At 51.9% G+C, this 27,673-nt stretch overlaps 2 protein-coding genes across 2 annotated transcripts in view; one reads left to right on the top strand and one right to left on the bottom strand.

The window, feature by feature from the left end:
• Positions 1-27,673, bottom strand: part of LOC118839020 (zinc finger protein 850-like) — a 902,460-nt gene that overhangs the window by 740,487 nt on the left and 134,300 nt on the right. The gene's annotated exons all lie outside the window — the stretch shown is intronic.
• WDR62 (WD repeat domain 62) overlaps positions 1-27,673 on the top strand; it is a 37,744-nt gene that overhangs the window by 8,103 nt on the left and 1,968 nt on the right. Inside the window, exons 4-29 of the mRNA XM_036746496.1 lie at positions 545-602; positions 921-1,091; positions 2,198-2,335; positions 2,900-3,082; positions 3,284-3,444; positions 3,912-4,101; positions 4,228-4,365; positions 5,368-5,546; positions 5,836-5,927; positions 6,302-6,427; positions 14,595-14,662; positions 14,911-15,032; positions 15,279-15,354; positions 16,156-16,267; positions 16,399-16,462; positions 18,976-19,098; positions 19,497-19,630; positions 20,276-20,328; positions 21,023-21,238; positions 21,405-21,538; positions 22,320-22,441; positions 22,927-23,064; positions 23,181-23,312; positions 26,076-26,205; positions 27,027-27,156; positions 27,264-27,330. Of these exons, the coding sequence (XP_036602391.1) occupies positions 545-602; positions 921-1,091; positions 2,198-2,335; positions 2,900-3,082; positions 3,284-3,444; positions 3,912-4,101; positions 4,228-4,365; positions 5,368-5,546; positions 5,836-5,927; positions 6,302-6,427; positions 14,595-14,662; positions 14,911-15,032; positions 15,279-15,354; positions 16,156-16,267; positions 16,399-16,462; positions 18,976-19,098; positions 19,497-19,630; positions 20,276-20,328; positions 21,023-21,238; positions 21,405-21,538; positions 22,320-22,441; positions 22,927-23,064; positions 23,181-23,312; positions 26,076-26,205; positions 27,027-27,156; positions 27,264-27,330 (3,257 nt within the window). The remainder of the gene's footprint in view (positions 1-544; positions 603-920; positions 1,092-2,197; positions 2,336-2,899; positions 3,083-3,283; positions 3,445-3,911; positions 4,102-4,227; positions 4,366-5,367; positions 5,547-5,835; positions 5,928-6,301; positions 6,428-14,594; positions 14,663-14,910; positions 15,033-15,278; positions 15,355-16,155; positions 16,268-16,398; positions 16,463-18,975; positions 19,099-19,496; positions 19,631-20,275; positions 20,329-21,022; positions 21,239-21,404; positions 21,539-22,319; positions 22,442-22,926; positions 23,065-23,180; positions 23,313-26,075; positions 26,206-27,026; positions 27,157-27,263; positions 27,331-27,673) is intronic.

The raw sequence follows: 27,673 nt of genomic DNA, 5'->3' as shown, positions 1-27,673 counted from the left end.
TTCCCATGGCCCCCCTAGCTGTGTTGTCTGCAGGGCTGACAGGGAGTAGGTCATGGATTAGGCCATGGGGGGGGTGCTTTTTGGTATTCTCAAACATTGTTCTGGGATTTCTTTCTTAGTTCATTTGTTCAGCACTTATCGAATATTGCAAGGATCCCTGCCCAGTGGTTGTTCTCAGGTGGACATGTGCCCCTGGGCATAGACTGTGTTCCCTGAGCATGGAAACTGGAGTAAAGCTTCTCTTGGTAGAGTCCTGACTATTGGTTCCTCCAGTTGACCTCTGACTTTGCTCATAGCCACTGGTCAGCTGTGCTGCACTTTCAGGTGCCCTGGCCATAGTGGTGAGGACACAGACACATTGCTCAGCCTGGGCCTGGCTACCAGGCCCTCCCAAAGCTCCCGAGGGTCAGGGCACTGTGGCACCATTGTTAATCCCCCAGTTCAACTTTCTCTGCAAGCCGGTGCTGGGAGAATGGTTTCAGTGACTTGTAAACCATTTCTTGGCAGGTAGAAAACTAATAGCCTCCTTCTTCTTGGTCCTCAGGAAAGCCCTGAGTGCACTTTCCTTCTCTCCTGATGGGAAATACATCGTGACTGGGGAGGTGAGTTAACAGTTGTTGGATGATGAGGTGGCTTGTAGCAACCTCTGGTTCTGTCTGGCTCCTCCAAGCTCATGGCGACTCCTGGCACTGACCTCATGTGGCTCTGAGGCCTGGCAAAAAGCACAGAGAGACAGATTCTGTCCTCCAAGCTTGATCACAGAGTCCTCTTAAATGGTGCCCACCCTCTGTGGCCTGGTCTGGGGCTCAGCCTTGCCCAGGGTGAGTCCAGAGCCATAGGTTGCCTGTCCTGCTCTGACTGTACCTGCTGATATAGCACTGGATTCAAGCCATGTAGTTGATACTGCCTGCCTCCTGCAGAATGGGCATAGGCCAGCTGTTCGGATTTGGGACGTGGAGGAGAAGAGCCAGGTGGCAGAGATGCTGGGCCATAAGTACGGGGTGGCGTGTGTGGCCTTCTCGCCGAACATGAAGCACATCGTGTCCATGGGCTATCAGCATGACATGGTGGTGAACGTCTGGGACTGGAAGGTAGCTGCCTCCTCCCCAAACAGGGCCTTCGTTCGGTTCTTAAAATGCTTCCTCCCTCCTGGAGATGGTTTGGAAGGTGATTGGAGTGAAAGCAGAGCTAGTATCCCACGCTTGGGGAGCAATGCCGAGGCTGAGGCTGAATTGGCAGGGTATTGAGTGGGCTGTGGGACACAGGGATTGGACGTGCAGGTGGAAGGGCGGCCTCTGGGGTCAGGATTCGGAGGGGGTGCTTGGATGCCAGGCCAGGCCAGTCATTCTTCCCTCTGTAATAGCAGAGGGCTTTCCTCAGCACACAAGCCTGGGCGCTAGTCAGTGTGACCGTTATTATGTAGTTCATTGTACAGATCAACTGACTGACTCACCCATGGCCATACAGTTAGGAAGTGTCTGGTGCAGGAATTGAACCCAGGCCTCGAAATCCCAAGCCCTGTGCTGTTTCCACTGTTATGATACTTCTGAGTAGGATCACCTGGGCCCTCCCCAGCACCCTCCTCCACCTGGCACACCTCTCCCCTGGCCCATTGTTCCATGAAGAGGCTGAGTCCTTTGTGGGGACACTGGTAGAGAAACAGGTTTGGCTGACTCATTTCTGCAGTGAGCTGGGGACAGTGGCTCTGCTGCTCCCTTCCTCAGGTCTGGCCTGCCTCTGTTCTCCCCTACCCATCCTGGGAATGGTAGGATGGGGCCCATGATCCCCTGGGCAATTCACCCTGTCCATCTTCCACCATGACTGCTGAGAGGAGTCTCTGTCCTGAGAGGGGCTGCACCTTCAGTGGCCCACAGAGCCAGACTAGCCTATCACCCCCAGGGCACACTCTCTGGAAGGGCCTGAAGTATAGGATAGTACATAAGCATGTTTAATGAAGCACCTGCTCTGGGCTAAGCGCTGGGGGAACAGAGAAAGACAGAAACCCAAGCCGTGCCCTCTAGGAGCTCCTGAGCCAATGGGAGAGCCACTAGGCCAGGAACTTGGCACAGAAGGAGCCATGTGCAATGTAGACAGAAGGGGGTGGGGTGCAACAGCTGGGAAAGGCAAGGCTGGCTGGAGGGGACCAGGGGATATCTGGGAATGTTGGGGACCAGCCTTTTGTCCATGACTTTTCTAGAAGGACAGCGTGGTCGCCTCCAACAAGGTGTCTTGTAAGGTTATCGCCATCTCATTTTCTGAGGACAGCAGCTACTTCGTGACCGTGGGCCATCGGCATGTCAAGTTCTGGTTCTTGGAGGTGTCCAAGGAAATAAAGGTGAGAGAGACAGTGACAGGAGAATGGGGAGGAATTGGGAGGAGAAGAGATAGAGACTGGGGAGGGTGCAGTGGGGAGGGACAGAAGAAGGGGAAGGAAGAAGGGGGGTGGAGGCGACAGAGAAAAGCAAGGCTCCACAGGATCTGGGAAGTGTTCCCTGAGCCTTTGTCCTTTAGCAAACACCTGTTGAAGCCCTGCTGTGTCCAAGGCCTCGTGGTTTCCTCTCTGTGTTCTCTTTTGTTTCTGGGTGGCCATTGCTTAGCTCCTGCCTGCCTTGGACTCCAGCTCAGCTCCTTGGCTGGCTGCAGGAAGTACCCCAGGCACTAGCTTTTAGCTCTTTGGTTCCTGTCTTCTCCTTCTGGCCTTTGCTGCCCTGGGACTTTTCTCAGCTCAGCTCCTTTTTCTGTTCCCTTCCTGCCCTTGTTCCCAGTGGGTGGTCTGCTATTCACAGGCCACTCTAGGTGGCTGTCTGCTCTCTGGCCTGAGCAAGGGCCCTTCTTCAGCTCTTGCTCAGTGTGAGGCTATGTTGGGTGTGGGGCTGTGAGCTGTCCCCTTTTTCCTTAGGTGACTGGCACGGTGCCCCTAGTGGGGCGCTCTGGCATCCTGGGAGAGCTGCACAACAATGTCTTCTGTGGCGTTGCCTGTGGGAGAGGCAGGATGGCGGGCAATACCTTCTGTGTGTCCTACTCTGGTCTTCTCTGCCAATTTAATGAGAAGAGAGTCCTGGAAAAGTGGATTAACCTAAAGGTGCCCACACCCTTCTGTGCTTAGGGGTCTCTCTCAGTGCTTCCACTCCAGGGACCCACAGGAACCGTGCCCCCCCCAACTTGTGCATCTGAGTTGGGCTTCCTGGAAGGGGTGGGGGAGTGATTTGAGCTCTAAAAGATCTCTTGGAGGCCAAGGCCTGACCCTGTGCCCCCTTCTCCTCCTCCACTCCCTTGCCCACAGGTCTCCCTTTCATCATGCTTGTGTGTCAGCGAGGATCTCATCTTCTGTGGCTGCACCGATGGGACAGTCCGCATCTTCCAGGCACATGACATGCATTATGTGACCAACTTACCCAAGCCCCACTATCTGGGAGTAGACGTGGCCCAAGGCCTGGATTCCAGGTACTCCAGCCGCAGAGCCCTGGTCTTAGAGCACCCCGGCCAGGGAGTATCAGCCTGAGCAAAGATGGGAGGGGAAACCAGCGGCCCCTCACTGGGTCTTTGGATGTGTCTGGAGCCCATGCCCCAGTAGAGGGACGGGGCTCTGATAGGCTCATTGTAGGGGGAGCAACCACTGTGCTTGGCTGAGACTTAGCAGGACAGTCTGGCCTGGGAGAAAGCCTCTGGCCCTCAGCTTGGCAGAGACTGACATGCCTTCTTGAAGCTATCTTTACCACCGCTTCCCAGGGGCTACCCGTGGGCCTAGAGCCAGCTGGGGTGCCCCAGGGGAGGAGCACCTTTGTGGTAAATCCCTATAGGAGAAGAAAGAACACTTGTCTGTCATCTCCCCATCCCCTGGGACAAGAAGACAAGGGGTCAGCTCTTGGGTGCTGGTGAGGATGATAGAGAAGATGTCTTCTCTTGGCCAGCTTCCTCTTCTGTAGGAAGGCTCAGTCAGTCTACCCAGACACAGTGGCCCTGGCCTTTGACCCCTGCCACCACTGGCTCTCGTGTGTGTACAAGGACCACAGTATCTACGTTTGGGACATTCGAGACTTGACTAAAGTGGGCAAAGTGTGGTCCGATCTCTTCCACAGTTCCTATGTCTGGAATGTTGAGGTGGGTCATCCTCTCTCTCCCCCTAAACTCTCCTACGAAGTCTTTGTCAGTGGAGATCTGTAGAGGCTGGCTGCCTGGGCAGAGTTGTGACAAGAGCCACCTTGCCCTGTCCTCGGCGGGTTTTAGGTTTACCCGGAGTTTGAAGACCAGAGAGCCTGTTTGCCCTCCGGATCCTTTCTGACCTGCTCCTCAGACAACACCATCCGCTTCTGGAACATGGAGAACAGCCCGACTTCTGGCCGTCCCAAGAATGTTTTCAGCAATGTGAGTAGCTGTGGGACTGATAAGCTTTTTTTCTCCTCTTTCTCCTTTCAAGTCAGGGGGAGCCCCCACTCTGCCTAGAGCTCCCCCAAATTGCACTTTGCCTCTGAACCTTGATAGAGGGTGAGGATGGGGAGAGAGTGCCCACTGGAGGATAGAGATGATTGCCCATCTCTCTGTTGACTCCATAAAAATACACTTGTCTAAATCGTGCCTCAGAAGTTTTGATCAGCTTGTCTCTTGAGCTGTGCGTACAGACGCCAGGAACAAAGAGCAGCGAAGGGCAGGCATTTTCCCAGGTCTCGGTTTCTGAGGGCTGCTTGTAGTCACTAGACTCACTTACCTCTTTTTTTAATTACTTAATATTTTATTTTCCCTAGTTACGTGTAAAAATAATTTTTAACGTTCATTTTTAAAATTTCGAGTTCCAAATTCTCTCTTCCTCTCTCCTCACCCCTCCCATTGAGAAGGCAAACAATTTGATACAGGTTGTACATGTGGACTCACTTGTCCTGCTTTAATTGTCCCAAACCAATCTAACCACAAGTATGAAGACGTGCCATTAGTAGCAGCAAACTTTTCTTGGGCACCTCCTGCAGACAGGCTGGGTGCCAGGGGTTGAGATCCCTGCCCTTTAGATGAGATGGTGATGGCAATAAAAATGGGCCAATGCTCTCCTATACAGGGAGCTGTGGATCACTGAGGATTGGAAAACACTTCACACCACAAGGCAGTTAGGTCCAACTCATTGCCCCTCCTCCTTCACTAGTCACACTGTCTCAGATCCGCAGAGGTCTAGAAGGCAGCTGTGTCTTTCCACTCTGGTCTGGCCCTGGCCCTGCTTCTGGGTTTGCAGTAGTCCTGAACTCCGCATGGCGTTGCCTTGACTGGAGCATCTTAGGCCTCCTGATGCTGAGCTGATCGATGCCCTCTGGGCCTTGGCCTCTGATCTCAGTGCTTTCTTTCCTGGATGACTGACTTGTTCCTTTTTCCTTCTCTTCAAAGAACCTGTTAAAGGTGGTATATGTAGAAAATGACATTCAGCACCTGCAAGACATATCTCACTTCCCAGACCGGGGGAATGAGAATGGGACTCCTGCGGACATGAAGTCAGGAGTTAGGGTCATGCAGGTCAGTCCTGATGGTCAGCACTTGGCCTCAGGTGACCGGAGTGGAAATCTGAGGCAAGTATCACCCTCCCAGGGCACCAGTTTTGGTGAGGGGCAGACTCACATTAGTCAGAGACCTTGTGTGCATATCCCTACCCCGTCCCCACACACACACCCTCCCTGCCCGGTCTCTGCCCATATGATCTTCTTCCTATGACCCTTGGGTTCTATCCTCGTAACTTTGGGCTGATGGCAAACCAAGGGATACGCACGCATGTGCACCTGGGCCAGGCAGGGCCACGTGTATAGGCTTGGGCAGACCTGAGTCTCCTGCCCACTGGCTGTGGCATGGCTTGTTTTGCAGGATTCACGAGCTCAGGTTCATGGATGAGCTGATTAAGGTGGAGGCCCATGATGCGGAAGTTTTGTGTTTGGAATATTCCAAGCCTGAAACTGGTGAGGTTTTTTTTTTTCCTGGGTTTGGGCAAGAATGTGTCCAAGGAAGTGGAGAAATAGATGAACAAGGGAGGGACAGGGAGCTTCTTCCATTCCATGACCACACCATCCATCTCCTTCAGATTTCTTGGTGCAGGCATATAGAGAACTCTGGATTCATCTCAAGACTTTTAAAACTCAACTTGGAGCTTGAGAGAAATTCCTGGATATTGTAAGGCAACATGACCCTTTGGAAAGGCTGAGTTGAAAGAGCCCAGAGCAGGAGTGTGCTCAGCAAGCTAGTACCTTGCAAGGCTCTCCGAGCAAGTCAGTGGGTGGGAGGCCGAGGAGGTGGGAGGACCTGCTGGGCAACCTGGGCCCTCTTCTCTTGCCAGGCATGACATTGCTGGCCTCGGCCAGTCGAGACCGACTCATCCACGTGCTTAACGTGGAGAAGAACTATAACCTGGAGCAGACCCTGGATGACCATTCTTCCTCGATCACGGCCATCAAGTTTGCAGGTAAGGACACACAGATTCAGCCCTTCCAAATTAGAGAGGACCCCAGTGACTGACTGTCTGTGTGAGCCCATGCTTGACAAATAACCCACCCCTTTACACCGTGTGGAGAGGGGCCATAGGCCTTTGCTTGAAGAACTCCAAAGGGACTCCCTCACCCTGCCCCCACCCCCAGTTCCCAAGGCAGCCTGTTCTACCTTGGGTCAGCTCTAATTATATTCCTGAATCAAAACTGTATTTGTTCCTTTGCAGCTTCCTCCCATTGTTCTTAGTAATTCCGTCTGGGCCCCAAAAGACCAAGTCTCATCTGCTTCTGCATTGTGGTCTTGGTCTCATTCTGGCCTGGTGGTGATAGGGGAGGGGTGGGGTCACAGAGACCCCTGGATGGTTAGGAAGGGTAGCAGAAATGATGGGGCTGAAGGGGGCTGATGAGAGCGAGGGGAGACAGGAATGCTGGTGGGTGGTGGGCATGTGGTGGTCAGTCAGTAAAGATGGGGAGGTGCCTGGTGAGTTTGTTTGTTCATAGCAAGGACTAAAAAGAGTTAAGACTGGGAGAGGAGAAGTCAGAGGCCTGATGGCATGGAGAGTGGGTCATTCTCAGAATGTGACATGGACAGAGGATGGAAGCAGGGACCCTCAAGATTTGGAGGGTGAAGATGAATGGTGTCTTGGGGGTGGGGAGGGTGCGTGTGACAGGTAGAGATGTGGATCACAATCAGGTTAGGAGGTTCTTTGGGAGGCCTGGGGAGATCTCAGTGACAATCCCAGCAACAGGTGCAGAAAGTTCTTGGGCTGGAGAAGTATTACCTGTCATAGGTAAAGGAAAGAAGGTGCTTGGATTTTTACTTCAGACTCTGTGTAAGTGGACAGCTGAGCACCTTGTCTGGTTGCATTAGGGCCTGGCAGGATTCTTCCAGTTACCAATCAGAGGCAGTCCAGAGAAGAGGTAGGAACCCAGGATAAATAAAGAAGCCTCAGGGAGTCAGTGTGAGGAGGCAGAAGGGCTGAAGGACCATCTCTCCAGGTTATCAGAAATTCAGCTCATAGGTATCATGTACCCACTCTGCAGGCAGTGAGGCCTAGTGGGTGGAATGCCAGCCTTGGAGCCAGGAACACCGACCAGGCCTCTGACACATCCTGGGTTTATGTCAGACCTGTGGGGTCAAACACAAGTAGAAACAGGGCAGCAACTATGTTGCACTGTATTGGTTTTGTTCAGCCTTTCCCAGTTACATGTTTGTCTGGCTTGCACTCAGGAATTTTGCAGGCCTGGAGTTTTAACTGCTCTGCTCTAGGCAACTCTGTAAGACCAAATAAAGTGCACAGGAAGGGCTGCTATGCATTCTTAGGGGAAGTTTGCTCACTGGGAAATTCCCTCTGCCAAGTCACATCGCAGGTCCCTACTGGCTCCTCACTCTGCTTGACAGATCCTAGGGATACCGAGACAAGAGTTGACAGTCTCTGCTTCAGGGAGATTCCATCCTCTTGGGACTGGAGCTAGGGCGCAGGTCCTGTGCACACACAGCTAAGAATATAATTGGGGAGGGAGAAAACAAATGGCGGAAGGCCTTCAGGTAGCAGGTGGCTCCTGAGTTAAACCTTGAGGGAAGTGAAGAAATCTAAGGTGGAAATGAGGAAGGAGGAATGCACTCAGCATCCTTGGTCTCCACCAAAGCATGGAGACACAAGATGGAATGTCGAGTTGGGGGATTGCCTCATAGTTCCCTGAGGCTGGGACACGCTTCGGGAAGGGGCATAAGATGAAGAGCGTCTGGAAAGTCAGGCCAAAAGCAAGTCTTGGAGGATTTGAAATAATAGCAAAGCTATTGTGATTTTTTAAATAAAAATATTTAAGTTAGTATTAAATGCCAGTGAGAAATTTACATTTTATCCTCTTCCCATTAGGAAGTCCTCGAAGGTTGTCCAGGTCTTTGTCTTAGGAAGATGATTTTGGCAGTTATGTGGAGGATGGATTGGAGAAGGGAGGTACTGGAAGTGGGAAAATAAGGAGGAAGCTATTGCTGTAATTCAGGAGAGAAGTGAGGAGGATCTGAGCTAGGTTTGGGGTCCTGTAAGTGAGTGGAGGGATGGGACAAATGGCAGAGAACTTGTGGAAAAACTCAACAGTTGATTGACAGTGAGGAGTCCAGGAGAGGAAGAGTCAGCCTGGATTAGGACAGAAATGAAATGTGGTAACCATCCTCATTGACATGATCATTGAACTCCTGAGAACAGATAAAAGAGGAGAGAAGATCTTCAGAAAGAGCTTTGGTGAATAACCACAATTCTTAGGGTGGAAGATGGCCGGTGATTTAGAAGGGGGCTGAGGGAAGGTCTTCAGAGACAAAACAACCGTGGGAAATACTCTTCAGAAGCCCAGGTTGTGCCAGGAGAGTAGAGGGTGGAAGAACAACCCAGAGAAGGCTGCACTGAATGTCTAAAGCTTTGTAATTGGTACAGGGTTCACTGGAATATGAGCACGGAGCTGAAAGGTACCCTGGAGATACTGGAGTTCAGGCTCATCACTTTACAGATGAGGAAGCATAAGCTCAGGGCGATTTACAGGTAGTCAGGAGTCAAGATTCAATTCGCTGTTATTTTTAAAGGCGACACTTTTCCCACTAGGCCCTGAAATTAACCACTAGGTAGCTGTGTCATCCTGGGCAAGTCACTTAACCCATTTACCTCAGTTTCCTCACTGTAAAATGGGGATCTCAATAGCTCCTACCTGCCATGGTTGTTGTGAGGGATCAAGTGAGATAACAACTGTAAAGCACCTAGCACAGTGCCTGGCGCATAGTAGGTGGTATAAATGCTGTTGTTATTAATATTCAGGATCCAGAAAGAAATGTTTCCTAGAGGAGTGGTGCATGGTGTCTTCCAAAGTGAACATCTGCACAGGAAGCAAGTGATGAAAGCTATAGTGACTCCACAGTGAGCTGAGCAGAGAACCTTTCTGCTGGAGTTAGCCGCTCTGCTGTGCCATGGCGCCTTTCCTGAGAGGCCTGAGCTGGACCCTCTGCAGTAGCTTGTGCTTCCAGGAGAGGCCAGCAGATGGTCACTGAGTAATGCTCAAGGAAGGAGACTCTGGTTGGTGCCATCGTCATGTACAGAGGGCTCTTTGCCACGACATGAATAGGGCAGATCTTGGTGTGTTTCAGAGAAACTCCTGAGCCGTATTCAGCCTGTTGGCCAATCCTCACTCCTGGTGATCTGTGTAGGAACTGGGGTGTTTCCAGACGCTGCTGCCTAGGAGACAATGCCAGGGACTTCAAAGATTTGGGGGCATGTAGGCAGTGTTTTTATCATAGCTGCTAATGGACAGTAGTTCACTTCAATCCTGTGATCATTTATTGAGCACCTACTGTGTGCAGGCAGTCCTCCAGGAGAAGCATGTTTGGTTCGTTAACAGCTGGTTTAAGAAGATGGCACGAAGGAGCAGGCTTGGAATTTTGGACGATGTTTCAGAGTATGTCAAAGGCTGCTTGACCAGGGTGGAGTGCACATAACGAAGGCTTGTAAAATTTATTTTGTCTGCAGTTTTGTGAGCTAGGTCAAGGACTTTAAATGCAAAAGAGAGAATAAGAAAAAAAAAGTGTCCATATCTGCCCACCCAGATAGCAAAGAGCTGCCACTACCACAGGGAAAGGAGGAGTCATAGAGAGGAGACGGTACCCGAAGAGGGAGCTGGCAATCAGACTCCTGGCCTTTGAGGTCTCTCTACAAGTAGGGGAAGCACAAACAGAGTAACACCAGGAAGTGCATGTGGCCCAGCAGACGCTCCCAAGACAGCGCATTCAAGAACAGAATAGATTAAATGGTGTCCAGATGAGACAGAAAAGCACAGTAGTTTTTTGGGCATAATTTGCATAATTTGTCTTGACAAAATGGACACCTCTCAACAAACACCCAGACCAAGTGGAACACAAAGTATATTCTCTGCGCACAGTTAAGCCAAACTGTCTTAGAGTATGCCTGCACAAGTAAAATTGGATTGGAGAAGGTACACTTGTGTGGAGAAATTCAGAAGGGGGCAGCTTGGTGGAAGTCATTTGGGTGAGGGGGTGGAGGAGGGGAGGCAAAGGGAGGTGGACTACAGACCACCAAGCCAGAAGAAGGTCAGAGATGAGGAATTTGGGAAAGAGATGACAGGCCTGGCCTGGAAGCAGGAGGCAGTATAGGAAGGGTGTGGGACCTTCCACTAACTGGGGTCTGCTGGAGCATGTTCTCTGGCCACTGATGAATGCTTCCCGAAGGTTATCGACACGTGTTGTCTGGGCATGACTTGACATTTTTAACACGCATAAACACGTGCCCCCACGCTACAAACAGTAACGGTGATTAATTCTTGGCTTTCCTTGATGATAATTCATTCCATAAAAAGTAGAACAAACACCAAGAGGAGCTGTTGTTTTGGATCTGAGTCTGACCAGTAAAAATGCTGGGAACTGCTGGAGGAAGGAGCCGTTCTATCTTCAGACATGTGATGTGGCAGATGAAAGCCAAGCATTGTGTGATGCACGTTCGACGTTTTGGAAGAGTACTTGGAGCGGTGGCTAGAACACTGGACTGGGAGTCAGGAAGACCTCAGTGCAAATCCTGTCTCAGATACTTATGTGATCCTGGGCAAGTAGCTTCGCTTCTGTTTGCCTCAGTTTCCTCCTTTGTCAGATGGAGATAGTAGTTGTGCTGAGGCTCAAAGGAGCTAATATGAGTAAAGCCCTTTATAAACTTGCAAGAGTTAAAGACCTTTGTGTAAGTGGCCATGTGGGCTGGGCTAGATGGCTCCTCGGGTCCTTCCAACTCTTGAGATTCTGTAATTCTGTGGTGTAGTAGATGGGGTTTTAGACTTAAACTGAGGAAAAGCTAGGTTCAGCTTCTACTTTTAAGACTTTCTGTGGAACCCTGGGTAAGTCACTTAATCTCTCTATGCCTCAGCTTTCTTTGTAAACCAAGGGGTTTGGACCTGATAGCCTCAAAAGGCCCTTTCAGTTGCAAATTGAACCATATAGAATTTTCGGGATACACGTATGGAGGAACTTGGATGTTGAAGTCGAAGTGATGGGAACTTTGTGGGGAAATTTCTAAGTCTTAGAACTTGTGATGGGAAATTGAACAAAATGACGTCCAAACAATTCTGATGGGGAAAAATAGAAGGAGCTGTTTAAAAAGACTGATGTGGGTGTAGAGGGAACACGCTTAAATTATACCTTTTTTTATTGGTGCTGTTTGTTCTCATATCACATTTCTTTTTTTATCATTACATTTATTTCTGAGTATATCTTGCTCCTGACCTTTGGCAAGCTTTCCCTCATAACAACATTTCAAAAAGAAAGAGGAAAAAGTTCAGGAGAACTCACCAACACATACCCCGTATCTGACAGTGTGTATGATATTCCATACCCCTACTCCACCTCTGCAGTGAAGAGAGGGAGGTGCATTTGAACTTTTCTCTACGACTACGCTTTGACCAATTAGGCTTTTGTTTTGTTTTAACATAGAAGATAGAAGCAAAGGCAGGTAATGGAGAATGAGTACGAAAGAGTGGTCTTAACCCTGTAAAAACTGTGCCAGGGATACCAAGGCTGGCAAATGGTAAGGATGACAAGAAAGGGCATTCTAGGGTGTGTCAGGGGCAAGAGGAATATGAAGGAAGGACTCCCAGGGAGTGGGGCAGTGAAAACAGTAATGGAAGACAACTAACCCTCTTCTGTTTTCTAAGAATGACCTTTCGAGTGCTAACCTCCAAAGTGGGTCACAGGGAGTTGAAGCTCCATAAAAGTTTTAAGGAGGTGAGAAAAGAACACCTCACTGCCTTCATGAATTCAGGGCCCCAGGTCCAGACCAATGATACCATCCTAGGTGGTGCTAGTTATAACTGCTCAGCCTCAGTTATCTTTCGAGAATTCCAGAGCATGGGGAAGGGTCTCTAAGACTAGGGATGGACAAATCTTCCAATTTCCAATAAAGGGAAGAAGGTGGAATCTTCAGGCTGTAAGTTGGTGAGTGTGGCTTTGATTCTTGGTGAAACTGTAGACTCATATTATTAAAGAGAAGGTTTATGAGTGGATCCAAAGGGAAGCAGGGATCACTAAGAGCCAGCCTGGCTTCGCCAAAGCCAAATCAGGCTGGACTGCCCTCCTTTTTGTGAATGGTTACTCAACACGGAAACATTGGCTAGCATGCCTAGAATGCAGCAAAGCTTTTAGTGGCGTCTCTCATGAAGTCTTTGTGGACGAGGCAGAGAGGTTCGGGTTCTGTGGTAGCATAGTAGGTGATGTAGAACTATTTAGCTGATTGGACCCAGGGAGCAATGTCACATTAAAGGAAAGTTTCTAGTTGAGTGCCCAGAAATTTGACCTTGGCCTTTGCATTTGCCATGTTTATCCACGACTTAGATGAAGTCATCAGTGAAAACATGCTTATTAGATTGGCAGATGACATAAAGCTTAGAGGAGTAGCTAATGTCAGAATCAGGATCTAAAATCAGTCAGTCCAAAGCATTTATTAAGTGCTTACTATGTGAAGACCTTGATAGGCTTGTGTGATGACTGGACTCGAGTAAGATAATCACCTAGTGCTGAGATGTTGAACTACCATTAGATCCAAAAAAATAAACTGCTTTCTGGGCCCTGAGCCTTGGGATGTGGAAGCATAGTTTGTGGGGCAAAAAGATCTGGGAATTTCAGGGGACCGTAAGCCCAGTAGAACTTGAAGGCTGCATGTGCCCAGAACGAGGGAGGTAATAGGCTCACTGTCTCACCTGGTGCCCAGGCCAGAACATAGCTGCAGTATTCTGGGTAGTTCTGGACATCTTTGGAATACTGAGAAAGCTGAAGTTTGATCAGTGGAAAGCAACCAAATGGGGAGGGAACTGGAGACCTTGCCCCAACCTGTGCTAACCGGTAGAAGGGACAGAGAATGTTTAGCCTGGTGAAGAGGAGGCTCTGGGAGGTCATGCAAGTCATAGGGTAGAAATGTGCTTAATTCTGCCTGATCCCAGAAGGTAAAATGAGGAACAAAATGGTGTTGAAAGAAGTCACGTGTAGCTAGTATATAGAAGAGTATTCTAACAGACGGAGCTGATTAAAGGTGGAGTGGGCTGAGAGCTTCAAGTGGATACTGGGTAAGCACTTGTTGGGGAGGGGATTCCTTGAGAGTAGGGGTTTCTTAACCCTTTTGATGTGTCTTGGACCCCTAGGGCAGTCATGGATGGATTCCCTCCTAAGAATCATGTTTTTAAATGCATAAACTCAAGTACCTGGGATTTCAAAGGAAACCAATTATACTGAAATACATCTATCGAAATATTAAAAAAAAAAAAGTTAAAAACCCTTGCAAGGAATAGTTTGTACTATATGATCTGTGAAGTCACTTTCAGTACCTGGACTGTTACAATTTTTATTTTCTTAAACTTTCAGTATATATAGTAGACCATAAGAGAAGATGCTCTTTTAAAGTGGACACAATCTTATTGTTAAAGTTTTGAGCCTGTTGGGGACAGAGGATGTCATGGGGTGGGGGGGGGCAGGGTCACAATCAGAACTAGAGATGGCTAGGTGGGAAAGGCCCAGTGAGGTTTGAAGGTTGTTACTGTGGTGGGAGAGGTTAGCAGACCTGGGAGTGGGCAGTGGGGCTGTGGGAAGGGTCACAGGATGGAGGATGTTTGAGGAACAAGGGAGAAAATGCAATTAGCAAGTCCTGGAAGTGGGGTTGGGGTGGGATCATAATGAGGAGGGAAGGATGGTTTGGAGCAGGTGGGGTCACATTTAGAATTCGGGGGTTGTTTGGAGGGGTAGGGAAGTAACAAGGAGCTGTCTGGGAGAACATCACAGTGGGGGTTGGAGATATTTAGGGTCATGGGCCGGGAGGTCATAGGGAGGATTTATAGCAGGGTGGGAGGGGGAGCTATGGCAGGGGTCACATTATGGAAGGTGGTGGAGTTATAGGCATAAGTGGGTCCCAGTGAGGCAGGATTTGGGGGAAATGACAGCTCTACAGATGAGAAGATGTGAAGGGTTGCAGTGAGTGCTGAAGGTGACCCTCCTATGGGAGGGCTGGCAGTTTCCACAGAATCCCTCCAAAGTGGCAACTGCAGAAAGTCAGACCCTCCTCAAGCCAGGGTGGACCAAGCTGTGGTCAGGGGCCCAACCTCTCTCCCCCCCTGTAGGGAACAGAGACATCCAGATGATCAGCTGTGGAGCTGACAAAAGCATCTACTTCCGCAGTGCCCAAAAGGTCAGGGGGCCACCTCTTCTGGTTCCTCCCAGGGACTGTAGCCCTAGGGACTGGAGTGGGTGGGGGGTGGGAGTAAAGGCAGGAGGGATTATGAAGTACTTTATGGGCAGGCTGCCCTCATCCTTAGGGACAGAGTGACACTTGGTCTCAGCCAATTCCTCTGTTCTTTTTAAAATCCAAGATGTTGCCCAAAGGTAGGGGGTGGGAGGTGGATTTTCCTGGCCTCTGAAGACCACTTGTGGCTCTAGGTTTCTGATGGCCTTCATTTTGTACGTACCCATCACGTGGCGGAGAAGACCACCCTCTATGACATGGACATTGATATCACCCAGAAGTATGTGGCTGTGGCTTGTCAGGACAGGAATGTGAGGTGAGCTGGCTTTGCCCTTGGCCTGACCTCAGTTCGTAGCTCATGCCTGCCCCTGACTGCAATGACCCCAAAGCTGAAGCCTTGTAGCCCTTCCCTTGGTCCACATTGGCTGGGACCAGTGAGGTCCTGGTCAACCCCTTCAGCCTCTGGAAGGGGCAGGGCTGAGAGTGAGTAGAGGGACCTGGCAGCTTGGGCTGGGGTCAGGAGGGCTTCTGAGACCCTGAGGGTACCTGATGTTCCCCCCAGAGTCTACAACACGGTCAATGGCAAACAGAAGAAATGCTACAAAGGCTCTCAGGGGGATGATGGTTCCTTGCTGAAGGTGAGAGGACAGGCTGGGGGGGGCGGGGAGGGGGCAGGGTGTCTGTCGGTCAGAGGCCTCTCAAGGCTGGGCATTGATTTCCCAAGGGCTCTGAGCATTGGAGATGGGTCCTAGGTGGAAGGGAGGGACTGAGCAGTGAAGGAAACACCAGAAAACAGCTTGAATAAACCATGAAGAATACACTGAAAAAAAACAAAAGGTTCAGAAGGGCCAGAGACGGGGCAGTTTTGTGAATACCAAGTTCAGTTTGATCTGGAGGGAGCAGGCCAGCACAGACTTGCCTTTGGTAGTCTTATAGAATTGACTGGGGCATTGGGAGGCAATGTGATCTGTGCAGGGGCCTAAGCTGGCTCCCAGGCCAGCTAGATGCTCTCAAAAACCCAAACTGCATGTAACTGAAGCTCATGGTTTTAAATATAATCTTTCTCTATTCTTTGTATACTGAAATAATCATAATTAAAAAGAATGTTTGCATTTTTAAGAAGTGGCCTTCTCCAGAGTCAGGTACTGGCCCTTTGGAGATCTGCCCCGAGGCCCAGACATGGCCAGGTGACTTTAGAAGGGATCTGGAGGTCGGAGGAGCAATCTCCCCTCCTGTTGGGGCTGAGAGATTCATAGGAGCTGCCTCCAGGAACTGTGCAGAAGAACCACAGGAGGCTTGGGAGTAAGGGACTAGATAGGCAGGCTGACCTTCTCCAGGTGGAGGGGTTGAAGACCCAAGGGGAGGTGCTTCCCAGGCCAAGAAAGAACAGAATTTGGAGCCAGGTCGATGATGGTGTTTCCCCCTTTCCCCTTGGGCAGGTGCACGTAGACCCTTCAGGTACCTTCCTAGCCACCAGTTGCTCTGATAAGAGCATCTCGGTGATTGACTTCTATTCTGGAGAGTGCATTGCCAAGATGTTTGGACATTCAGGTAGGTCCGCCCACTTCTTGTCTGGTCCCAGGTCCCGGGTCCCAGGCAGGGCCTCTCCTCAGGACCCACACCTCTTTGGCTGCTTTCCCACAGAGGTGGTTGTAAGAGACTCTTCTCTGATTTGGTTGCAGAAATTGTCACAGGCATGAAGTTTACTTACGACTGTCGCCATCTGATCACTGTATCTGGAGACAGGTAAGGAAGTAATCATGGGAGAGGACACATTTCTCAACCACTGGGGTTGTGTGGTCTCAGAGGGGATAAGAAGTAAACAGGCAATAGAGAAATGAAAATAATATTTTATAATTTTATAGTTTGTTTAAAACCATTTCACTGTCCATGGTTTCATTTGAACCTCATGACTATTGACTGAGTGGTTGACCAGTGTGGACAGAGTTGTGAAAACTCTTGGGTGCTGTGGGGCCCATGTGGGTCCCAATGGACAGTGGACATAGAGCCTGAACAGCTATGCACACCATCCTAGCAGAGGCTCCTGTGCCCAGTGGGGATGTTCTCCAGGTAGTTCTCCCACAGCAGCCGTGTGGACAGAGCACCCTGAGCCCAGTGGATGTGGCCAGGGTGGGGAGTACTTGGACCCGGGTAGATCCCTGGGGTGGCCCTCGTATGCTCTGCAGCTTGGGCACTTTGGCTAATGTTGCAGGGGAGTGTACCTGCACTCTGCATGGTGTGGATGGGCCTTGGCTCACTCTCAGGGATCTGCATCTTATGGTTGTCCGGTTGCTTTTCAGTTGTCTGATTCTTCGTGACCCTATTGGGGTTTTCTTGGCAAAGATACTGGAATGGTTTGCCATATCCTTCTCCAGCTCATTTTACACATGAGGAAACTGAGGCAAACAGGGTTAAGATGTGCCAGGGTCACACAGCTAATTAGTCTCTGAGGCCAGATTTGAACCCAGGAAGATGGGTCTTCCTGACTCCAGGCCCAATTCTTTATGCACTATGGTACCACGTAGCTGCTACTCCCAGGGTGCTCATGGGAAGAAACAGAATGATTTTTTGTTTGTCAAATTTTTCAGCATCATGGTCTCATGATGGGAACTTCCTTAGAATATTTTCAGGGAATTAAAGTTTAGACTCCTCAACTGGGAAAAAACGAAAAACAAAAAACTCAAAATTTGAAGGATGGGAGCGAGGATGAGATTGAATTTGACTTTGAATTCTGGCCACATTCTAGAATATATTATTAAAGGGATGATTTGTAAGTATTTAGAAAGCAAAGCAGTGATTACCAGGAGCCAGCAGCTTAGGCCAGTCTAACGTCCTGTCCTCTTTTGGCAAGTCATTAGCTTGGTAGATGAAGGGCATACTATTGACCTCGCTCTCCTGGCAAAGTCTCTTGTACTCTCTTGGGGGATGAGGTCCTAGATGGGGGTTAGGGGACAGGACAGTTAACTGGATCTGACCCGGCTGAATGATAGAACCCAAAGACTAGTCCTGAATGGCTGCTGTCAGGCTGGAGGGAAGACCTTGAGTGGTTGTAAGAACAGTGCTGCTTGCCACTACTGTGGCTGTGGAAGGCCAAAAACACCAGCTCACAGGAGGGCTACTAGCACAATTTCTTTGACCTGCTCTTCTAAGGAAAGCAGCTTTAAGGGGTTAACAATCTTACTTTAATTAAACATACATAAATCATTCATTTAGTCTAGGGGAAAAAGTCAGCACCCTGAACTTCTGAGAAAACATAATAAACAGAAATTACAAGCAGAAATTATATAAACAGACCAAAATAACACAAATCAACAGACAGGCTTCTCGCTCTCTGACCAAGACATTACATATATGCCTGTCAGAAAGAGTGAAGCACTAACATTTGGTTTTTTCAAAGGGGGGAGGGGGGGGCGGGGCTCCAACAGCTATCCAGAGTCTTGTCTGGTCAAATCAGACAACACTTCCAGTGAGTGAGCCCCAGGCAAAATGCTAACCTCAGAGTATATGTACCCTTTTTCAGGGCCTAAGGGCTTCACAGTCCTGGAGGGCTTCATACCTCTTGTGACCTAATTAGCAAAAGGGTGTGGGCCTTCCTACCAAGGGAGGCAAGGCTCAGTCAAAGGCACTTGATTGCCTTAGTGCTGAGAAGCACTCCAAAAGAAAAAACAGTCAAAAGTCCCACTTTGCTTGCCTTTATAGTGGTGTGTCCCAGAGCTGGCCCTTCTGTCTTAGTCAGAATTTTCGTCAGTGCCTTGGAGGCGCTGGGATCATACTTAGCAAATGGGCCGCTACTGCGGAGCCTGGAAGGCCAACTAGGGGGACACGTAGCTGGCACTCAGGTCACCTGTTGAGGTTCAGAGAGACCTTTATATATAGGATCTCCTTCAGATGAGGCAGTTGGGGTGTGAGAGGGTTTAGATGGTCACACAGTGTCAGAAGTGGGATTTGAACCTGGATCCCTCTTGTCCAGAGCTTTTTCCACTGGGCTATACTGCTTCTTGGTCTCTCCCCCCACCCTGCCCCTTTCTCTCTTCTTTGTCCGAAGACCATGAGATGCTCCTATCTGACTCGGAGCTGAACCCTCCTCTCCTTAAAATGAGCTTTGGGGAGCAAGGACTCTTCCCAGCTTTCTGTTTGTATACTGAGTGCTTTGCATATAGTGAGTGCTCAGTCCATTCAGGCCAACCAGTCCTTTTCTTCCTTCTCCTCTTCCTCTTCTCTCCCCCTTACCAATCCACTCACCTTTCCCTCTCCTCCAGTTGTGTATTTATCTGGCAGCTGGGCCCAGAGATCACCAACTGCATGAAACAGCACTTGATGGAAATTGATCACATTGAGCAGCAGAATAAAGTGAAAGAGAGAAAGTGGCCCAGCCAGCTGAGGTAGGAGATTCTTGCTTTGGCTGCCCGTGTCTCATGAGCACTTCGGTTACCTCCCAAGAGGCTCCCAGTGACCTCAAAAGCAGCGGTCCAGAGTCTGAGGGCTGGAAAGGGGCTCGTCACTCCTTCTTTGTCCATTGGGAAGCAGGGTGGGACGTGGCAGCTGTGAGACAAGCAGTACCCTGAACAGACCTAGCCTTTCCCTTCCTCCATGTCCTTTCAGCCAGAGGCCATGGCAGGGGAGAAGGAGCTCAGGTGGTTTTCTGGGCCATGACTGAGATGCATAGAGTAAGTCATGTGCTGCTCCAGGTCAGGGGCAGCCAGGTTTCTGGCCTTGCCTGGCCACGGTGGGGTGGCCTTAGGGAAGGTCCAGAGCTGTCCCCTCTGCCGTTTGATTTCAGGCAGGAGACTTACATGTCTATGCCCAGTGGGATGTGCTCCCTGAGTCCTGGAGAGCAGACGGAAGACGAGTTGGAAGAGGAGTGTGAACCAGAGGAGTTGCTGAAGACCCCCACCAAAGACAGCTTTGAGACAGGCAGGTGCCTGCTTGCTCAGGGTGGACAAGGGCGGCAGACTTGGCCTCTGGTGTTCACTCCCTTGGGCGTCACCTCCTGCGACTTGGGCTCCTCCATCCTTGGGGATATTAGCCTGGCTGGCCCCTGAGGCCCTCCAGGTCAGGGCCTACGATCCCGTGACCTACTTTTCACTGCCATGAAGTGACAAGGTCACAGCTCAGGTGCTCTCATCTGGCCCCCTAGCCTCAGTGCTTGGAGGTTTTCCCAGGGAGCTTGGCCAGAAGCTGCCAACATGGCCCACTCCCTGCACTGGAAAGGTCTGAATAGCACCAAAGAATTCCAGTGTTGGCAGGGCACTTGGTGGGCATCCAGTCTAGAATATCTCCTGCCTCTGCCCCATGTCTGTCCGAGACAGCTCCGTCCCACTTCTGGGCAGCTACTCATTTTGAGGATGTTGTTCTCTCTTGTCCCCTGGGGGTAGGAGGCCCCCAAGCCCTTTTGTGCTTGGGTGGGCACCCTTTTTTCCCCTTAATTAGGTAGGGTCAGGCCGGGTAGCTGTTGAGGACAGTGAGCCCCTTCTATTTTAACTCTTTTCCCTAAGCCCCAGGGATAGACATGGGGATAGGGTATTTTCCTCCTGACCTTGATCCCTTTGGCTTTCTTAGATCCCCGATGCTTGCTGACCAACGGCAAACTTCCTCTCTGGGCAAAGCGGTTGGTGAGTGGGTGCTTAGCTCCAGACAGTAGGGACAGTGTTACCAAGTGAGGGCTTTGCCATGCTCCTGAGGCCCTCCCTTCCTTGGTGGCTATTTGCTGATTTGGGACTTGTTGCCCCCAGGCTTTTGGGGGGGGATCTGTCTCCTCTCAATCACCCAGGGAACCCAGTTTGCTGCTCCTGCTAGGCAGGAGTGCCAGGGTCCCAGGTCGCTTGGAGCTGCTTCCTGTGCCCTCTCTCAGGACCATGGACCAGGTACTTGGTCCAGGGGGAACTGAGTCTCCCAAAAGGATAATGCTGTCATCTTCATGGGTGGCTATGGTGCCAGAACCCAATATGAGGCCTTGAACAGAGTTGGTACTTCAGAGGTGTCTGTTGCAAAGTCAGAAAGGTTCAACTGCTCTGGCAGCATGCCCAGCCTCTGGTCAGTAGGATTGAGAAGGAGACCTGGCCAGCTAGGGTTGGGGAACCTTTGGCCTTGGGGCCACAGGTGGCTCTCTAGGTCCTCAAGTGCAGCCCTTTGACAGAACCCAAACTTCACAGAACAAATCCCTTTCACAAAAGGATTTGTTCTATAAAACTTGGACTCAGTCAGAAGGCCGCTCCTAGATAGAGGCCCTTGAGCCTTTTGCTGGGGAATGGGTGGCTGAACAGTTGGTGGGCAGGGGCACAGCTGGCTGTTACTTTGTCTCTGTAGCTGGGGGATGATGATGTGGATGGGGCTGCGTTCCATGCCAAACGGAGCTACCAGCCTCATGGCCGCTGGGCTGAGCGGGCTGACCGAGAGCCCATCAAGACCATTCTGGATGCCCGGGACCGGAATTACTATTTCAGTCCTGTGAACCCTGATATGCTGGATGACTCTGGCCTGGAGAAGGTGGAGCCACACAGTCTGGCCCAGCTGCTCACTGAGGTCAGTACCCCAACTCTGACTTTCCTAGGCAGGCTCAGACACAGGCTTTGGTAACTGAGGCATGGATGGCACTAGGTTAGCCTGCTCTCTTCTCACCAGCTGGCCTGCCTTGAGGACAGGCCTGGCTGGTCCTGCTTGCAGACCATGAGCTTCTGTCCTCCTTCAGACAGAGGGCCAAGAGGGCCGAAGCCCGATGGAGGGTGGTTTTCAGTGTCCTGACTTCCTCCAATTGGATGTGGAATCTCCTAAGGCAAGTGACATCATTTACACCTTGGAGCCAGAGGCCATCCCGGACAGCAGGTATGCCTTTTCTCTGGCAGTAACTACTACTTCTGGTGGGAATGGAGGGGGTGGGGTGGGCTGGGTCTTTGTCAGCCAGGCCCATGGGCTTCTGGGCAGGAGGATGACTTGGGGGGGGGGGGCGAGGTATTCTTGGGAGTGGTTTGAACCTCAGAGTAGAAGGTGATGGGCAAGGAGTGAGTACCTGCCACGTGTGCTGTGTGTGAATCTCTCTCTGGGCCTCTTTCCTCCTCTGAGGGTTAGGGAGAGCATCCACTTCTCACATCTCCACCCCCACCCCTGCATGTAAGAGTTTACAAAGCACTTTTCTCAAACAACCCTGGCAGTTGGGTAACGCAGACATGAATATCCCCATTTCAGAAGAAGAACTTGAGAAGTGCAGTGATTCCTTGGTGGCCCCACAGTCAGCCAGTGTAAATGGCAGATACAGGACTGAAGCCCCAGCATTTCCACCCCCTCATCCAGCATCCTCTCCTGGCTCCTTGTTGGCCAACTCAAGGAGGTGTTCCCAGGAGTCAGGAGGAAGGTGGCCCCTTTGGGAGATTACCCAGTGAGCTTTGGGAAAGTGCCAACTATGTCCTAGGTGCTGTGCTCACAGTGGGGGCACAGAGACCCGGATGAACAATCTCCATTGTTGGAGGTTTATGCTCATCGGGGGAGGCCCTCTAGCCTGAGGGAGCCATCCATCTGGGGCACCTCGGATTGTCCCGAGGAGCAAGAAAGGTCAGTTGGGGAGCCCTCAGTGATAGCCTCTTCCTTGGGTTTTCTCCCTGCTTTCAAGTGAGTACCATCTGAAAGAAGTAGACATCTCTTCCCCCTGTCAGCGGGACAATGGTTATCTTCGAATCAACTCAGTTCTGACTGGGGATCTGGACAGCTGTGCCCTGGAGCACCAGCCTGAAGGTAGGCCCGAGGCAAACAGACCCCTCTGTGGAGAGGAAGGGGCTCCCTCTTCAGTGGGCTTTGTGCCCCTTCCCCAGTGGAGTGCATGGATGTAGAGTGGAAGAGGACCCACCTCTGCCTACCTGGGGTGGGCTCCCTGCCTCCTGAGGCTGAGCTTGTTGTTTCTAGGGCTGCCCCTTCCTCAGTTGGTTGGCTAAAGGCTGGAGTCAGGTGTGTCCCTCTGTTCGTAACTTGGCATTAGCTTCCTTTGCCCTCCCCACAATGGTCAGGCTCTTCATTTGGAGCCCTTCCAGTCTAGTCACAGAGGCAGGAGGGAAAGGGCTGCGAGTGAATGCTTTCTGCCCTTTCGCTCCTGCCTCTATGACTAGATTGCTCTGGCTGCTTCCAGAGCTTATCTACCTGGCCCAACTCAGGATTTGGTGGCACTGGCCCCAGGGTGATTGGGCATCCCCAGTGAGAGCACCCCTTAGGCCTGTTCCCCGCAGGTGGGGAGTCACTGGAGTCCGAGGCTGAAACGGAAGTTGAGACTGGTGACTTGGAAGGTGGCTTCAAAGCCATTCACTCCTCACCTCCTCAGCCCAAGGCAGAGAAGAGCCCATTTGAGCTGATCCCGCTAGTTCCAGGTGAGTCCCATCCTCTTTGGCCTGGGGGACGGTGCTGGAAGGCATTACTTTGCTCTACGAGGCTTGGTTCTCCTTTCTTGTTCTGGGGCTTCCTGTTGTGCTGGCCTCGGACACAGAGAGCGTTTTGGAGGTGGAGTTCATCAGACCCGAGGGGACCATGCCACCCAGCAGCTCTCTGCCACAGACACCAGAGCAGGAGAAGTTTCTGCGACATCATTTTGAAACCCTCACTGATGCCCATCCTGAAGGTAAGGCTTCTGGGCTGCACAGGGTGTCAGTCCTGACCTCCTCATGCCTGGAGGACTAGGGACAGATATTCTCTGCTGGTGGGGAGCAGAACCTGGGCTTCTTCCCCTTGTCTTGGGCCCTCTTGGGAGGGAGGGGGAGTGTGAGTGGGACCAGATGCTCTAGACTGCTACACCCAGCACAGGACCTGGCACGTAGTGATAACTTTGTAAGTGCTTGCCAGTCGATTGACTGTCAGTCTCTGCTTGTCTTGTTCTGTGGGGGATACTTTTTGGTCTGCTCCTTGTTTCCTGACAGATTCCCAAGAGCTAGTGGAGTGAGATGCCTCTGAGCACCAGGGAATGCTGGGCCTGTCTGCATGGGAGAGTGGGAGGGCTGTTGACACTGGGGCCCCAGTTGGATTCTTCCAGAAACGAGGCTGTATTTCATGCCTTCTCCCCCAAAAAAACCTCCCTCTAGGTGGAGTGAAGCCCCTGGTTCAACCAGGCTGGTGTCCTCATTCTCCTTTGGTCTATCCTGGCTGCTGTCCTCTCCTGGGTTTGGCCCAGCTGCTGTCCTCACTCTCTCCTGGGTTCGGCCCAGCCGCTATCCTTACTCTCTCCTTTTTGGTTCGGCCTGGCTGCTGTCCTCACTCTCCTGCATTCAGCCCGGCTGCTGTCCTCACTCTCCTGCATTCAGCCCGGCTGCCATCCTCACTCTCCCCTTTGGTTCGGCCCAGCTGCCGTCCTCACTCTCTTCTGGCATCAGCCCGGCTGCTATCCTCACTCTCTCCTGGCATTAGGCCAGCTGCCGTCCTCACTCTCCCCTTTGGTTCAGCCTGGCTGCCGTTCTCACTCTCCTGTGTTCAGCCCGGCTGCCATCCCCACTCACTCCTTTGGTTCGGCCCAGCTGGTGTCTTTATTCTCCCCTCTGGTTTGGCCTGGCTGCCGTCCTCACTCCCGCCTTTGGTTCGGCCCGGCTGCCATCCTCACTCATTCCTTTGGTTCAGCCTAGCTGCCGTCCTCACTCAGTCCTTTGGTTCGGCCCGGCTGCTGTCCTCACTCTCCCCTTTGGTTCAGCCCAGCTGGTGTCCTCACTCTCCCCTTTGGTTCAGCCCGGCTGCCGTCCTCACTCTCTCCTGGGTTCAGCCCAGCTGGTGTCCTCATTCTCCCCTCTGGTTCAGCCCAGCTGGTGTCCTCACTCTCCCCTTTGGTTCAGCCTGGCTGCCATCCTCACTCTCCTGTGTTCAGCCCGGCTGCCATCCCCACTCACTTCTTTGGTTTGGCCCAGCTGGTGTCCTTATTCTCCCCTCTGGTTTGGCCTGGCTGCCATCCTCACTCTCCCCTTTGGTTCAGCCTGGCTGCCATCCTCACTCCCCTCTTTGGTTCAGCCCAGCTGCCGTCCTCACTCTCCCCTTTGGTTCAGCCTGGCTGCCGTTCTCACTCTCCTGTGTTCAGCCCGGCTGCCATCCCCACTCACTCCTTTGGTTCGGCCCAGCTGGTGTCTTTATTCTCCCCTCTGGTTTGGCCTGGCTGCCGTCCTCACTCCCGCCTTTGGTTCGGCCCGGCTGCCATCCTCACTCATTCCTTTGGTTCAGCCTAGCTGCCGTCCTCACTCAGTCCTTTGGTTCGGCCCGGCTGCTGTCCTCATTCCTCCCTTTGGTTCAGCCCGGCTGCCGTCCTCACTCTCCCCTCTGGTTTGGCCTGGCTGCCGTCCTCACTCCCGCCTTTGGTTCGGCCTGGCTGCCATCCTCACTCATTCCTTTGGTTCAGCCTAGCTGCCGTCCTCACTCAGTCCTTTGGTTCGGCCCGGCTGCTGTCCTCATTCCTCCCTTTGGTTCAGCCCGGCTGCCGTCCTCACTCTCTCCTGGGTTCAGCCCAGCTGGTGTCCTCATTCTCCCCTCTGGTTCAGCCCAGCTGGTGTCCTCATTCTCCCCTCTGGTTCAGCCTGGCTGCCATCCTCACTCTCCTGTGTTCAGCCCGGCTGCCATCCCCACTCACTTCTTTGGTTCGGCCCAGCTGGTGTCCTTATTCTCCCCTCTGGTTTGGCCTGGCTGCCATCCTCACTCCCCTCTTTGGTTCAGCCCGGCTGCCGTCCTCACTCCCACCTTTAGTTTGGCCGGGCTGCTGTCCTCATTGTCTCTCCTCGTCTGACTCTTGCCTGTGTTGGGCCTTGGCTCAGGCTATTGTCTTTGCTGTTTTCCCGCCTTCCGTTTCCCCTGCTGATTTCCTCCCTTGCCTTATCTTTTTCATTCTGAATTTAACCCTCACCAGTCAAGTGAGCATTTGCTCATACACCACAGCACAGAAGGAGACTTCTAAATGCCATGTTGCCCTCTGTGGTCTCTGAGAGGACTGGGCTCTCGTTCACCCCCTGAAGGTGGCATTGCTACGAGCACTGCCCAGGTGGGCAAACTCCCTCTGCCAGTTCAGACCAATAACTTCGCAGTAGCTTAGTCTTGGAGAGGCATCCATGGCCCAGCCCAGGGCTGCAAGCAGTGTAGTTTAATAAAGTAAATAAAAATAAGAGAGAATCGGAATTTGTGGTTTCCTAAGTCAGTGTGCAGCTGTTTCTATTGGAGTCTGACCCCAGGGTAGCTGGGCCTCATTTCAAGGGCTCCTCCAGGGTTCCCTTTTCCATCCCCCACCTGCAGAGATGAGCCTCTTCTGTCTGGGGCATCATTTAGCTATTTTCTTGGGGATTCCTCTGGTAACACCCCACCCCCATTCTGCTTCCCCCAGAGCTGGCAGTTGCTCAAGTTGAACATGCTGTTTTTGCCCACCCAGAACTGTTCAATGGTTCCCTGAAGGATATGGAGCCCCCTGAGGTGGATGCAGAGTCTGAGAAACCCTTCTTCCTCAATCCTCGTCTGAGCATTTCTGCTCAGTTTCTTTCTCGATTCCAGAAAAATCCCAGGTAGGGGAGAGAGCGGGAGGGAGAGGAAAAAGGCAAGGAGGAGAACTTAGCCATGGCTGGGGAGTGAGCCTCCCTCGAGCTCAGCTTCCCATTGCTCCAGTCCCTGGGCTGACTGGGGGCACAGGCTTGCAGATCTTCCTCTCTGGGCGTCTACTGCTGTGTGGCCCAGGATTGAGGCCTGTCCAGTCCCACAGCCTGTGACTCCCTCCCACAGCCCACCCCCCAATCCTCTGTGATGTTTACCCTTAGAAGCCTTTAATAGACCCATGACTTTGCATCAGCCTGTGGTACTGTGTGCCCTGGCTCCTGGACAGACACATGGGCACTTCTCCACCACCCCTCCCCACATCTGGGGCCCACTCAGGTCAGCCCATTTCCTTCAAGGAGCGAGAAGAGCCTGATTTTTTCTCCTCCTGAAGGTTCCTTCTTTGTGTCTGTGGCTTGGGGGCCTGAGCTCTCACCCCTCAAGGGAACCAGCTTCCTCCTCTCATCAATTTCTCTGGTGCCCCTGAGCTCATGTGTTGATGTGGGCAGATAGCCAGCTTAGATGGGGAGGTGTGCAGAGCCCAGAGCCTTTCAGCCCTTTCCCAGACCCAGTTGTGTGCTCCTCTGGAGAGCACCCTGCCCTCAGGGCCTCAGCTGGCATCTGGAGCAGGCCCTGCTTGCGTCTGGGCTTGATGTCACTGTTTCTGGGCTCCACCATCACACTGAGCCTGGCTGAGGGTGGGGCCCATACCTTCTTCATTAGACCACAGCTCCCTTCCTTCCCAGGCCTAGTCCTGCCAGGCTCATCCTACCTGGTGCACCTGTTTCCCTTCCAGGTTTGCACACACCTATTCACCAACACTGCCCCTTCAGTTAGTGAAGCCACTGGAGGCTGTGGCGCTTTGTCAGGAAGGGGCTGAGGCCCAGAGGGCTGACCAGAGCCATGGCGCTGCAGATGCCTCTGATGTGAGTGTGGCTGCCTTACTGGCCTGACGGGAACTTGGCACAGGGAGGGGCAGTCTGGGTGGCTCCTTGCCTCTCTTGGGTAACTTTGTGACGGCTTGGGCTTGAAGGGACTCCTTGGTGAGAAGGCAGCTGAGAGCACGGAGACGCCATCGCCTGCATCGTGGCACCCGCTGAGTAAGACTGACCCTTTGGCCGCTGTGCCCTCTTCCCTGCCCTGTCCCAAGGCCCTGCTCCCATTGGGTAAGGCCTTCCTGTGTCTCTTTCTCCCCACCCTCCCAGCACCCTAAGGCATGGTACCTTCTAAAGAAGGCCCTTCTTGGGCATCAGTCATCTGGGAACCCTCTGAACCAGGGCAAGATGGATGCTCGCCCCACTGTAGCTGCTGAGTGGCTACCCCTGTAGGACCCAGACTTCGAGCCCCACTGAGCCTGAGGCTGTTGGGGTCAGGCCAGGGAGTCACCCCTCCCTTTTCCAGTGATGGCTGAAGGAGTAACACATCTATTTTTTTTTCCATCTA

The sequence above is a fragment of the Trichosurus vulpecula genome, chromosome 2 (assembly GCF_011100635.1).
Source record: "Trichosurus vulpecula isolate mTriVul1 chromosome 2, mTriVul1.pri, whole genome shotgun sequence".
Classification (NCBI taxonomy): domain Eukaryota; kingdom Metazoa; phylum Chordata; class Mammalia; order Diprotodontia; family Phalangeridae; genus Trichosurus; species Trichosurus vulpecula.
The sequence above is the reverse complement of the archived record's forward strand: the minus strand, read 5'-3'. Positions and strand labels throughout refer to the sequence as shown.